The sequence below is a fragment of the Ambystoma mexicanum genome, chromosome 6q, assembly GCF_040938575.1.
Source record: "Ambystoma mexicanum isolate Mex_15411 chromosome 6q, UKY_AmexF1_1, whole genome shotgun sequence".
NCBI classification, from domain to species: Eukaryota; Metazoa; Chordata; class Amphibia; order Caudata; family Ambystomatidae; genus Ambystoma; species Ambystoma mexicanum.
The window spans coordinates 237,110,206-237,125,323 of NC_090937.1; the positions used below are offsets into that span (position 1 = coordinate 237,110,206).

Genomic DNA, 15,118 nt, shown 5'->3' on the forward strand with positions numbered 1-15,118 from the left:
ATGTCTCCTGGGGAGTCCGGGGGAGGCATATGTAGTCCCTTCTGTGCTTGAGGAGGGCATCGAGCACTTGGTTGAGTATACGTGAGAATATGGGCTGTGAAATGCCGTGCATGTGCCCCACTGTATGCTGGTAGGTCCCTGTGGCAAGGAAGTGGAGCACAGACACTACCTTTAGTAGAGGGGGGATGGCAGTGCTGATTTCTATTAGGCTCACTATGTCGTTATGTATCAGGGCCACTATGGTGGTTATCGTGTCCCGGTCAAGGCGGTACAGGGTGTGTATCTGCTCTGGTGTGAGGTTGAAGGGGGTGGGTCTGATGCGTGGGATTGGGGGTTGACGGCGTGGTAATTGTGGCTGCACCGGTGGGGCATGCTGGCCCTGTCTCTGCCTCCTTCTCCTCCTGTGTATCCTCTGTGGTGGGGGCTGTGGTTGCTGTGGTTGCTGTTGTTGATGTTGTCGTCGTTGCTGCCTTGCAAGCAGGGCCTCCAGCTCCATGAATGCTGCGAGAATTGGTATCATCTTGGTGTGGGAGGGGGTGTGGTGTGTGGGTGTGCTCCTTTTGTGCTGTGCCTGACTCTATGGACTCCACCTGTGCTGATTGGGTGCACCTGTTCCTCTTTCTGGCACTCTTCAGGGTTGTTAACACCTTCTCTGCGATGCCGGTAATTGCGCCATGGCGTGGAGGTACTTTGCGCCCTTGTGGAGGCCGTTTTTACCGTGTCCGCTTTACTTGGGATCTGCACTGGTTTACGCCTTGGCGTTAATTCCGACGTGGTGTGTCGGGCGCGCGACACTGGTACGCTATTTACGCCGTCGTAGTTTACGGTGGCGGTAATTACGGTGTGAAGGGTCGGAATAGTCCACGTCGGTAAATGATGGCGGTATTACTTTACCGCCATCGTTTTTCCATTAGCGCCGGACTCGGAATGAGGCCCGATGTATTTGTTGTTGCAAAAATAGGGCTTCTAAAAAAGTGTGTCCTCTGAGCTATTTTTGAAATCCTTATTTTTTTGAGAATCAATACAAAAGTCAGTCTTTTTTAATTGTGTACATACACTGTAACGTTTTTAAGATTGTTAAAGGAAACATACATAAAATCAAATATGTTGTTCTTTACTGTTAATGTTTTTTCTCTTGTTTATTTTGTGAGTGAAAAAAACATTGGCCTCTATTTTGTTTTCAACATTCAAAAGCAGTTTTCTTGCTATGGTTGTTCTCTAATTTGTGAGCTGCTATCAAGTCCTTAAAGAGGGAGTGACATCAGAGGTGGAAAGCAAGGGCAACCTCTGGACTCATTGTAATGTATACGAACACATTTGTTTACCTACAGTACTAATCCTGAATCACCAATATTAGTAGCATCATAAACAGTAGTACTAATGGTCCGCTAAGTCCATTGCTGCCAGCAATATTACCACCAGTAACATCTGCAGTAGTAGCAACACTACCAGCAGCAAAAGTACTAGAAGTAATACAACCATTATGAGAAGAATTACTACCACTACCAGAAGAAGTGCCAGTAGCACTGTTACCAGTAGCAGCAACAGCAGCAGCAGTACCGCTACTATTCAAAGAAGTGCTACAATTACAATCACTAGTACTACTGTAAGTATTAACTCTACTGCTATTAGTAGTGCCCCCAGCACTAGCACCAGTAACTATTATTACTAAAATCACTACTACTATGACTATTACTGTGGTACTACTACTGTACTACTACTACGGGGGAGTAATAGTTATAGAACTATAACTATTACTACTGCTAATAGTACCATTGCTGGTAGTAGCCATAGTAATGATAATACTATTAATAGTAACAGCAGTAGCACTTCTTCTGATGCTTTTGGTAGTACTAACAATACTGCTATTAGTAGTAGTGTTAAACACCTTACTACCAGTGCTGGTAATGGTGTTAACAATACTGGTAATAGTATTACCACTAACCCTACCCCTGCCTCTACTACATCTACTGGTATTAGTAGTAGAATTAGTAACAGTAGTATTACTACCACTGCTGTTGATTGTGCCATTGGTACTGTTGGCAGTAGAAAACTACTGCTATATACACCATGTTTACTACCAAACGTAGCAGCAGATATTATACGATTAGTACTACTATTTATTTTTAAACCTTTATTTTTGGACCTTTTACAGACAATTACAAATCACAGAAACAGAACTGCGCCAAATGGTCCCCGACTCCCCTCCCCCCCAGTATGAATATTGCTATTCCTGTAAAGCATACATTTGTGTTGTATTTAGTGTTCGGCGGTAGCAGCAGAACAGAGGGTTCTAGACCCAGAATACATGGCGTGGGGATTGTTCAACAGGGTTCAGTCTGGTGTCGTCAACAGGTGGCTAATATATGGTCCCCATATGTCTGGTGGTCTTGCGTGTAGGGGTAAGGTTTTAATGAAGCTTGATTCCATGTTGTGGCAATATGTTACATCTTGTAGCCATAGTTGCATTGTAGGGAGGCGACCTTTTCCCCAGGTCATTGCAATGCGTCGTCGAGCCAGGACTAGCAGGAGGCCAGCTAGATTTCTCATCGAGGATTGTAAGCCTCTGGTGCACCCTAGCAGTGCCACTTTGGGGCTTTGTTTGAGCTGTTGGCCTTTTATTGTTGAGGTCTTGTTCACCTCCTCTGTCCTGAATCGTTTCGATGTTCGGGCACTGCCAGGCCAGATGCAGGAATCCTGCCGGGGATGCTCCACACCACACACAAGCGGCTGTGATCAATGGTCGTTGTCTGTGCAGTCTGGCTGGTGTGTGATACACCTGATGATAATAGTTGAAATGGATCAGCTTATATTTCGAGTTTAAGGACACCTTCTGCGTTTGTCGTAATATATACTACCAGTTTTCGTCTTCAATATTGTCTCCTAGTTCTCTTTCGGGTTGGGCGGCTGGCTAGTGGCGATCAGCAGTAGGTCTTTGTAAACACTGAATACCAGTCTCCCTGAACCCTGTGCTTGAATTCCTCTGTGCAGAAGTGGCCATGTGGATGGTTGGGCTGGAAACGAGGGAAACAAGGATCGAAGTGTGTGTCGGAGGCGGAAGTACGCGAAAATGTCCAGGGGGAGTTGGCTCCCCGTTCTCGGGTTTGTTGGATCGTCAGGAAGTGACCGTCCACAAACCAGTCCTGAGTGTGTCAATTCTTAGCTTCTCTGCCCATTTGCGGACGTGAGGGGCATTCCAGGGATGAATCTGGCTGGAAGGAGAGGAGAGAATCACACTTTGATGTTGCTTTTGAGTGTAATCCTTTTCTATATCTCGTACGTGATTAGTAACACGTTCAGAGTTCTTGGTGGAACATGGAGTTTGGCTATGATGGCTGCTTGTAGAAGATTAGGCATTACCAGAGCCCATTCAATTTGGACGTGTGGGCGGATAGGTCGGGTGGCATACCAGTGGTTTAGGAATTGTGCTTGTGCAGCCCAGTAACAACATTCTAGGTCAGGCAGTGCCGGCACGCCCTTCGTGATTGGTTGGACGAGGGTCTTGTGGGCCACTCTTGCTGTTTTACCGGCCCATATCAGCTCGAGTACCAGGCTGCGCAGGCATTGGAAGAAACTCTGCTTTAGTAGGAGTGGTAAGTTCATGAACAGATATAGAAGTTTAGGCAGGATGACCATTTTTACGATTCAGATCCTGCCCCACAGTGTGAGTGGTAGGCATCTCCATCTAGAGATTTTGTCTCTGAGAGCATCCAACACACGGCCGTAGTTGTCTCGGAACAGGTCTTTGTAACTTCTGGATATTATTATTCCCAAGTACCTGACACCTGAGGACTCCCACTTGAATTCGTAGTCATCTTTGAATTCCACTGTTTCGGGGGTTAGGGAGAACACAACAGATTTGTTGTGGTTGATTTTCAGACCGGAGAAGGCTCCGAACTTGCGCACTTCTCTCATTACCTGGTTCAGGTTTGTTGCTGGGTCGTCTATGGAGAGAGCTACTTCATCTGCATATAGGGATAGAATCAGTTTATGGGGCCCTATAGTAAGTCCTTTCTCCAGTAGTTTGGTCCTGAGGCCTGCAACCAGCAGTTCCATTGCAAGCGTGATCAGAAGGGCTGACAGGGGGAAACCCAGTCTGGTCCCTCTTTTTAGTTCTATGGGTGCTGATTTATTTTTCCCCAGGGTGTTCCTGGTCATGGGATGTGTATAGAGGAGAGAGACTAGTTTCAGGAAGTGGTTCCCTAGGCCAAGTTTATTTAGCACCGCAAAGAGGTATGGCAACAGCAGGACAGCCACTGCCTGAGCAGAGGGTTCTAGCTCTTCCATGATCCCGAAGAGCTGCCTAATTCCGAAAGTCATGTTCCGCCCTGGTATAAATCCTGTCTGGTCTGCCAGTACTAGCCCGGGCATCAGAGGGAGCAATCTGTTAGTCAGGATTTTAGCAAGGATTTTCTTGTTGACGTTTATTAGCGAAATCGGCCTGTAGGAGGCACAACCTTCGGGGGGTTTCCCCGCTTTATGGAGCAGGATGATGTTGGCATCACGCACAGTGGGAGGTAGGCACCCTTTCTCCAGTGTTTCTTCGTATACTGATCTAAGAATCAGTGCTATGGTCAGGCCAAATGCCTTGTAGAATTCACCTGTCAGGACGTCGGGCCTGGTGAGTTAGTCCCTGGAAGTTCTTTTATTACGGTTATTATCTCCTCGAGTGTGATTGGTCTATTTAAGGTATCTCTCATTTCTCCCTCCACCCAGTATAATTCTATTTTGTTCAGGTATTCATGGAGGCCTCCCGGGTTATTCGGGGTCTTGGAGCTGTATAGGTCTTGATGGAAAGTGCAAAATGTTTCCACTATTTCCCCTTCAGTGTGGACTAGGTTCCCTTGGGGGGTGTGGATACTTTCCACCTGTGGTGGCCTTCTGTCTGCCACCAACAGTCTTGCCAAGGGGACCGGTGTTGGAGTTGGTCCACTTTTGAGGATAGGTTATGTAGCTTGGAATCTAGGTTCCTGATGCCGGATTTTAAGGTCCAGTAGAATTTCGCGAATATCTATATCTGGGGAAGGGAGAGCACTGACGTTCTGTTCGCTGTTTGTTGACAGGGGTTCCGGTTGTGTGTTGGTGGCAGGGGTTCTGGTCACTGGGCCATTCTCAAAATTCAGTTTCCTTTGCGGCTTGTCATTCTTCCTGATTTTTGTGCATTTATTGTCATTTGCCTCTTGGGATTCGCTGGCCGTGATGCCGATGTGCTGATTTGTTACGCCGGGGAGGGCGCTGTATGGCGTTATTCAACAGACTGCACAGTATTTTCTCAGCTCTTGAAAGGGCTCCTGCGGCCGGTGTTGGAGTTGGTCCACTTTTGAGGATAGGTTATCTAGCTTGGTATCTAGGTTCCTGATGTCGGCTTTAAGGTCCAGTAGAATTTCGTGAATACCTATATCTGGATTTTGGTGAAGCTTGAACTGCTTGGGAAAAGTCAGGGTAGATTTGAATCCGGTTACCATTGTGATGCAGTTCTCCTTTCTCCCTGGCGAGTCTTAAGATCGTGTCGCGCACTTTGTAATTGAGTAGGCGCGTCAGGACCAGCGCCAGGGCTGTAACAGGGTAGCTGCATACTTGTAAGGGTTGGCACCTTCCCGTTACGCCACTGTTTTTTTTGCCGCCGGCAGAGGGACAGTGCACGGCTACTTGTGGGGCATTTTGCCGGCGCAGCGGGTCAATTCAGGCAATGCAGCTGCGTGTCCACATGAGCACAGTACGCTCGCTGCCTCTCCGGTCCTGTTCTCGTGTATGCCCTTTACGGCGGATTGTGTTTGCTCAGGTTTGCGCCTCTGGTTGATGCGGCTCTTCGCTGGCACTCGGATGGCGAGGGCGCAGGGCTCCCAGTCAGGCTCTGTCGCTGTGAATTGGATGATGTAGTTTCTCTGTCGCCTTCTCACCGGTTACTTTGGAGTCAGGGGTGATTTGGGGGGATTTCAACATCAGTTTGGGTTGTCGTGGGCACCCTGGGCAGGATGTTCAACAGGATTTTCGAGAGCTTCTCTGCGAGCTCACTCATGAGCCGCCATCTTGGCTGGGCTCTCTAGCGCCCTCCAGCTATTAGTACTACTATGATCATAAGAAGTATACTGACTTCCAGTAGTAATACAACAGTAGTCCTATTAGCATGAGTACTACTGGCAATAGTACAGATGTAGTAATAATGCCTGTACTACTCTGCTAATACTGATAATATTACTACTAGTAGTACCGGTTGTAATACAATTTTTTCTGAAAGCAGTACTTTTTTTAAAATGTATTTGTTTTGGTTTATAAAAGAAAACCTTTACAAAAAAAGCAAACGTTTCAAAGTACCAAAAAATGTTCTTTTAGGTTAAGATGGCACTTATTTTCAGTACTTGTACTATTGTTGCTGTTAACATAATCTCTTGACCAGCAATCATTCTGTCCCAAAAAAACTCTGAAAATAGACTTTCCTCCTTGGCCACAAATCTTCTGAAAAGCGACAATCTGGTTTCCCAGGTGCCTTTGCACTCCATTAATAAGTGTCTTACTGTTTGTTTGCTGGGAGGTGCACAATGTTCACAGAGCTTTCTTGCCTGATCCCCTTGGTTTCTTCTTGCTAATATTTCCCCAGTACGTGCCACATTAAGTCTGAGTCTCAGAAAGTTGTTTCTTATTAGTCTATCTGGGAACTTTTGTAGATAACGAGGGAGAGAGCCCATCTTTTTGTCCGCCTTAAGAAATGGGTCTGGAGGATTGCTAGATCTTACACTGGCAATTGTATCTATCTAGTCCCAGGTTTCTAAAGATTATTTCACTTTGCAGGGGTTTGAAACAACCATTTCTGAGTTCAGTTCCAATCTGTTCAATATTCCCTTTGTTTTCTTCTCCAAGCAAGAAAGAACCTGAGATCTTAAGTTTTTGAGGTGCACATTTACCTCATAAAAGAGGGAATCTTTCTTGCCAGTGATAATTTCACGAAAATAATGAAATTAGTTTCCAGTCTGAACGGCACCCTAGTGAGACCAAACCAAGTTCAAAACGCAAACTCTCAATTGATGTGCATAAAGGGAGAGCTGTTTTTTTTACCAGATTAAAAGCAGTACTATTGGTAGCAGCAGTAATATTACTGCTACTGGTAATAGTGCTACCACTGCTGGTAGTAGATGTACTACTGTTGAAAGTCATACTTTTACTCCTACTAAAAGTAGCATTACTAAGCATGTACTACTATTGGTGGGGCAGGATTAGTCAGTAAGCAAACCTGTTGGTGTAAAGTAAAGGACAATGCAAGCGTGTACTCTGCTGCTTTGCTGCTTTCTTGGATCTTCAGGCTGCACTTCCTCTCCTCGTCTTATGGAATTTCCTCTTCAAGGGCTTGAAAGCAGCTCATACAATTTAGGACAACCACAGCAAACCCAATGCTTCCAGAAATGATACAAGTGAAGTAGGTGGGAACGTTTTCTCAAAAGACAATAGTCAGAAAGCAAAACACGAAGTTAGGAAAACACATTTTATTTGTGAAAGAACAGTGTGTCTCATTTAAAACATGAACATGCTAGTTTTGACAACCTAGTAAAGTGATGATACATTAAACGCGAGACAGTAGTAACCCGCGGCGAGGCGTACCTGTAGCGGCGTGCATAGCAACATATTCACTGTCCTCTTCTTGCTCCTCCTCTGCTTCCTCCACATATTCATTTCCTGAGGTGGTGAGCTGAAAAGGGAATCACAAGTTAGTGATGGTATGTGAAATGCACCGATAATGCACCACTGCAGACAGCTCTTATTTGCAGGAATCAGAGCTTTCTCCACTTCGGTAATTTACCTTTTTTAAAAAATAAACAATAAATAAATAAACAATTGTTTTATTGGACTTTGAAAAAGAATGTTTTAGGCGTGCAGCAATATTCCGGGAAGCTGGCAGGGGGGGGGGGAGGGGATAGGTAGATGTGGAGGTGTGGGTGAGGAGGATGGCAGGGGAAGTAGATATCCTGGTTATGTGGTGAACTGCCCTTCAGAAGAAATTTAGGGCATGATTTACAAACAACATTTTTCAATGGGACTTTCCCTTCTTGAACCATTTTTGGAAATTAGTCCCCTAGGGCTTGATTCATGGATTTGTTTGCGTGGTGTAAAGTGACTTTGCACTGCCACCAAACACCCTGATTCACAAAATGGTGCAAAGTGTATTTTTGCAGCGCTCTGTGAATCCGGGTGCTTGTTGGCAGTGCAAAGTGACTTTGCATTAATGCAAAGTCACTTACCTTGCACTGCGCAAACAAATTCCATGAATCAGTCCCTTAATATGATCCAGAGTCTTAAAGGCAAGAAAAGGTGAATCGTTAGTTTCAACTTAACATCTAGCATAAGGATTTCAGACCCAGTCACTAAACTCACTAACCGGATCAGGAAAGGTGCATTACAGCTTGGATGGCTACCACTTCTGCCATTTGATGTATTAGAATGCACATATTTTTATTAAGGGCTAGAAACCAGAAACCTTTAGTACATCTTTTAATGGAAATGGGTGTCCCAGGCACCCCTCACAAGAATTTAGACGATATCGGTTTGGAAAGTGAAAAGGTGACTGCTCTGAATAGACACTCAACAAAGTAACAGACTTCCCTGCAAAAAAGCTGCCAGGGCAGGACAATGTTGAAAAATGCCTGAAAGTGTCCAGAGCTTGCTGCATGAAGAGGCAAGGCTCTCTATTGGCCACTTCCTACTGCATCCCAAAACATGAATACATACAAATCGCATTATCCTTTGTGGTTCTATTACCAACAAAGCCATACATTTGAAATGTTTAAAGCTAATTTTCAGGGGGATTTTTTTTCTTCCATACAACAAATGATATATCAGAAAAAAAGTACAAGCGTAGTTTAACATTCTTTTACAAAAATAATGAGGCTCACTTATGATAAGGATAAAGCACACCTGGAACCCATTGATCCCAGAAGTTGGATCCAGTTAGGGGTAATATGCTTTGTGCTCGATGCTTCGCTGGTTTACTTTGCGATATTGGCCATTATAACTATTCTAGTCAGGCGGTCCATGTTCGCCTGTTCCATATTCTTTGTATTTTCATTTGACGTGCACTTTCCTCATTTACATGCCTACCATGTGCTTGAATTGATTAGATAATAACTATAAGCACATCAAGAACGCTGTTTAGAGATCATTCTGAGCCTCTCTCACTTCCCTCATCCTCCCCTGCTCGAATTCCCATTCCGACCTAATTTACTCTTTATCTGCCGCCTGGAAGTGAAAGGATTTACATTTCATTGCAATAGAGAGATCCTTCCTTCCCAATCTACCAAACGTTCTATAAGGCCTGGAAGTGCCCCTGAAAGCTACCTGGCTTTAACAGGAGAATAACAAACATGAAGGAGGTGCCACTAGATAAATGCACTTTGATCATGTCCCCTTTGTCTTCCCACGTACAGGTCCTTCTTTACAGTTAAACAAGGGGTGTAAACCAGGTGGCTGTGGGCACTTAGGCTCATTGATACGTACTTCTCATTCTATAAGGTGAGAGGAACAGCTGCAGATTGTGGCACCAGTAGAGGCTAACCCCAGTCTAGAAAATTCACAGAATCAAGCAATTGGTGCCATCATCTATGCACTTGTTCCAAGGTATTACTGTCTGTTACTTAGAGACACCATTATCATCAGAAAGAAACCCTTTTTGTTAATCTATTAATTTTTGTTAGTATATTTATTATGTCTATTTAGATGAACAGATACTGGAATATCACAATTGACGGTTGCTACACTGTGCCAATTTGCCAACATATGTTTCGACCAACATGGTCTTTTTCAAGGCAGAAATTCTAATTTAGCAACCTTAGTCTTGGTATAAATCAAATCCGAAGGAAAAATTACATCAATCAGTAATGAGTGATTAATTACTGATTAAACAAATGTTTCCTTCTCTTCTCCCTCCAATTTCTATCTCCTCTCCTTTACTTGGGACACAACTGGACAACAATGATTTTGTGTTGCGCCAATGCCATGCATTTAATAATGTTTTTTTGTGCACTTACAATGTTTATTTATGTTCATAGATTTGATTTATACCAAGACTAAGGTTGCTAATGTAGTATTTCTGCCTTTAAAAAGACCATGTTGGTCTAAACACGTGTTGGCAAAGTGTAGCAACCATCAATTGTGATATTCCTGGATCTGTTCATCTAAATAGACATAATAAATATATCAACAAAAATGAATAGGTTCTTCTTTACAGCCTATAGATTCTGGGTCAATGAGTGGATGGCTTACATACCTGCGTGTTGGTGCTCATTCACCCGGAATCTCTTGATTCACTGCATGCAGCATCGAAGTGTCTTCCACAGCTGCATGCAGTGAACCTGTAGTGATCGCTGGCTTTTGTGTATGGACAGAGGGGAGATCAACAATGGTGGCTGCCATAACAAAGAAGCTCAGATGATTCCTAAGGACTATGCCTGATTTTTTTCAGGATCGGGAAAGGGGCAAAGGTGCCAGAAATGAAGCATTTCTGAAGGGATTGGGAACCTGATCCCTGAGGACTAACATCTGGAACCTGCATAGTGTTGGAACTCTGCGTGGAAAATCATGAAGACTTTTTTGGCACCGGTTCCTGTACCTTGCGGGGAATAAATAGGGGTATGGGAGGGGGCATGAAAAAACATGAAATGCCTTTCCTGTGCCTTTCCTCAGTGTCTGCCTCCTCTTGAATGAGGCTGTTACTCTTTCGATAACTTCTTCTGTGTCCAAGCACACCACCAGAGGTTTGCTACTCTAAAACAAACCATGCTATCTGCCAAATAATAAAACCTCCCACGTGGCCTAATCATTAACTTCCTCAACATCTGAAGAAGCCAGTTATTATGGTCATTATGGTATTTACTGAGCGCGGACCTTGCTTCGAGAACAACGCAGCACTGTACAGAGGTATACATCAATACAGATACACAACAGAGCACATGCTGGTTCGATTGCTCTATTCCTTTCTATCCATTTTAAAATCATGGGAGAAAATTTCCTTAAGGGGCACTACGTGTCATATGTATACACGATAAGAAAGGCTCACATTTCTTCAGTGAGAGCAGCAAGCCTTTATTAGTTTGCATTCTACTTCCTTCCATTAGATACACATGCGAACCATGTGTCATGCCACATACATATGGCTTTTTAAGTTGAATATTAGACACATGAGGGGCAAAATATCTAATTTGTAAATTCATGAAGCAATTACCCAAAATGGGGAAATTCGGGAAATTCGATGTTATCCCCACAACCTATCTATTACCCATGATAGCTCATGGCAGGTCCATCACCTTAACCGCATCTAATCTTACCATGTCACACAACCTGTAATATGTGGGAGGTAGTGTGTTGTTTGATTCAGCAACTATATTCCATGTTTCTTATCATGCGGCCTAGGCTTTGGCCTCCCTGTGCTAGCTACTGAGCAGTCCTTCCCTCCCCTGCCCTCTTGCCTTCCAGCTCACACCTGGCCTGCTGCCCAATGGAAACCTCTTGTCCCATGTTCATCTTATTGAGATCAACACAGTAGCCAATCCCGGTGCATTTCTCGAGGCATTCCGACTCTCAAGAGATCGTGTTGGATCAATCCACCAGTGATCCTGTTGCCCAGGGGCCCCGGCCTCTCTCTGGGGCTGGTGGATTTATGGTGGATTGTCTACATTCAGGTTCTCTTGGTACGACTCCTTGTGGGTCCATTGCTTGGGTGGAAGGGCTCTTTTTTATTTTTTCCAAAGTGCACTATCGCTGGCTGACATCGATAGCAGGACGCCACTTTGTGGGTTGCCAAGGTGGACGTCAGGCAGGTGGATGAAGGCCAAGGAAAATGAGAGAGGAGGAGAACATGGGAGGGTCGGAAGCACAGAGTGCAAATAAGTGATGAGTTGGGGAAACACCTGTGAGAGTGGCAAGGCTCCAGACTCTTCGGGGGAGCAACCTTAAGATGTTGTCCTTTGTCTCCGGAGTGCTTCAGACAGCACAATTCGAACCTAGAAGCAGTTTTACATAATCAGCATCTAGCTTTTCAGGAATTACTGATTATTTGGTTATGAAAAAGTCTCACATATTCCAACAATGTGACTGGTTTTTGGTAAGCAAAGAATCCAATACAATGGGTAACCACATCATAGTTGCTTACGAGTATGGTATTGGCATAGTTGACCTACTGCCAACTTGACCTACTCCGATTTGACTGCATCTTTTTTGTCGAATTATGTAATCTCCTTTGTATTGCACATGTCCTTCCTTAATTGTATTAGCCGTTTTGGTATAGGATAGGTATAGGGGAAACATGTGCTACTGTTTAGCCATTACATTAGTTGTGCCAGATTATACAGTGACAACTATTAGGCTATACAAGCAGCACAGAAACAAAAAAGGTCACTTAAAAGTATCATGCAACAAAACAAAATCTTTCCCTAATTCAGACAGTTAAACTAGAAGCAAATCTGTGAGAAAAACACCACGCCGGGCTACATAAAAACAATAATTAAGTCCTCTAAAGCATCATTCAGCATATCTTTCATGCTTGACTGAGCAGCTGGCCTCCCTCAAAACTTGAACCCGAAAAAGGACGGAAACTAGCAAGCTCTCCTTCCCCAGACCTACAAATGGATGCAATCTGCACACAGTAATAAGTTGATAAGCATATTTTCATGAATTGTCTTCAAGAACTATACAATCATTTGCATAGCCCTACTCATTTTCATCTATTTGTCCATTCATTCGTTTTGTCCTGTATTGATTTTGGCAATTCATTATTGTTGGGGCTTCCTCAATCTTCGTTGGCACCATTAAAAGTTGGGTGTGATGCTGCGGCTGGGTTGACATTTGGTAGAATCTCTCCTGTGTTGAAAAGCCTGCACATTGGCTTCCGTTAGAAGCAAGAATTTCTTATAAACTAATCTGCATCACATTAAGGGTTATCCAGGGGTCGACCCATACTTAGCTGAGAAATTGAAGATCTGGGAGGTAGTAGGGGGGGGAGCTCAAGAATCATATGCAGTCAGAAGCTGTTACGTCTTAGGTTTGCTAGGTTCAGAGAGTCAGCCTCCTGTAAGAGATTCTTTTCAGGTTCCGCAGTTTTCAGTTTTACGTTGGGAGGCGCTCCCTACTGAACTACGTACTATTCCTAATTACTTGAAGTTTAGATAAGTTTTAAAGTCATGGCTCTGGAATTCTGTTTTTTAGTCTATTTTATACTCCATTGTTTTATATTTCTGCTCTTTCATCTGTGTTTTCAATTACTGAATACGTATTATTGTACAGAACTTGGGTGCATTTTGTGGGCAGTTTGCGCTTACATTTTTTTTTAATAAAATAAAATACAAAATGACCTGGTTATCATTGGGTTCCAGTATCAGGGTTGAGCTAAATATTACATCTAGGGTTTTTACTGTGTGTAACTGTGGAGACCAGCAATTATACGTTTTAGGTGTTGAGAATTATCTAGGAACAGTTTGATCATAGAAGTTCAGTTTTAGAACCATGAAGCCAGGGCCAGTTTATGTTCCTTTCAGATTGACTATCTGAATATAGGTGGCGTGTGGCTCAGAGAACTTCATAGGTTAAAGGTCTGCTAAAATCACCTGCATAATTGTGATATTATGGCATGGCCTAAAGATCAGTAATGATTCATCTGCATGGTTGTGGTATTGCACTTCCATATTCACTAATAGTGGAAGGGGGAAGATTTGCATATGAATATTGAACAACAGCTATGACACAGATGACCTTTGAGGAAGCCTGAAAGTTATCGGGAGGTGGGTATAAGGTAAATTCTCCCACATAGATTCATACAATATGAACAACTCTTTGGAGGAGCCTGTCGGAGCCCCCACTTCATCCAGTCTGCTAAGAGGGAAGTTTGTGTTCCAGTGTGGAGCAATGCCGAGAGATCAAGTGCCATTAACATTGCCGATTACCTGTCATCAAATATCAAAGTGCTGACACTGATTTCTCTTCATATCCAGCAAGGTTGTTTTCATGCAGCGTGAATTAGGATGATATTGCCATAAGCCCAACATATGAAGAACACCCACACATTTTTTTACATTTGAATAGAGCCTCAATTTATTAGGATTTTTTGAGCATGACTGGAACACTAGAAATGTTGCCAAACCCACCCGTACCATATAAATGGTTTTGCTGTCGATTTCTTTGGAGAGTGTGGTCACTGAGGCTAGTTTTAACAGATCTGGAATGAAGCATGACCTTAGAGAACAAACTAGGAGGCCAATTATTCTAAATTGTTCTTTCATACATTCTTTAAACAGGACCGATGGACGAGAATCACCTGGTGAGTTAGTGAAATTCCTGAATTTCAGCTGATGTATAGTATAGCTGAATTAGATTTCACTAAAATGAGTCAGCTTGTGTTTTGTATTAGTTACTTAAGAGCTATCGAGAGGTTCGATGGAGTTGGGTTATCGTCAGTAAGTAACATCTGATTTTCTGGAAATGTTGGTCTGAATTTTATACTTTGTCAAGTCAAGTATAGCTTTATTATGGAATGAAAACATCAATGAAATAAATTCATCAAATAAAATAAAAAAGGTACAGCAAAATATAATTCCTAAAATGAAAAAAGACTTCAAACCTTTAACAGTAGCGTTAAAATGCAGCAGCATTAAAATCTCATAGTGTCGTAATTACCCTCAATTAGTATTACAGTAATGATCAAGCATCCGCTTCTTCCTTTCATTGCCTGACTGAGGTACAGAAGTAATGCTCAGTTAATTCTTGGAGTTTCGACCTGAAATAAGTATATTAGCGCTCAGCAACAATGAACAAGAGCAGCTTCTCTGAGGATTGATTTTAACATTCTGGCACCAATATCATTGAAAACTGAACAGAAAAACATAAAATGTAATAAATCCTCCTCATGCGCTTCGCATAATGGGCAACATTTCACATCTGAGTCACCAACCCATCTCGCAGTGATGGCTCTCGGATGGAAACAATTAAATCTTGCCCTAGTCACAAGACATCTCTCATGAATATGATTTGACCAAATCAGATGATGCTGAATGCTATCAGAGGATAAAATAACATAATTATGATTGGTCAGTTTTCTCATTTCTTCAGATTCACGCACTAGACTAACCACAGAAAGTAGCTGCTC

At 43.2% G+C, this 15,118-nt stretch overlaps 1 protein-coding gene across 2 annotated transcripts in view; it reads right to left on the reverse strand.

Annotated features, from left to right (window-relative positions):
* The window catches only part of BANK1 (B cell scaffold protein with ankyrin repeats 1), a 2,974,928-nt gene that overhangs the window by 442,318 nt on the left and 2,517,492 nt on the right, over positions 1-15,118 (reverse strand). For both annotated transcript variants that reach the window (XM_069630704.1, XM_069630703.1), the window contains exon 11: positions 7,594-7,681. In XM_069630704.1, coding sequence (XP_069486805.1) covers positions 7,594-7,681 — 88 coding nt within the window. The remainder of the gene's footprint in view (positions 1-7,593; positions 7,682-15,118) is intronic.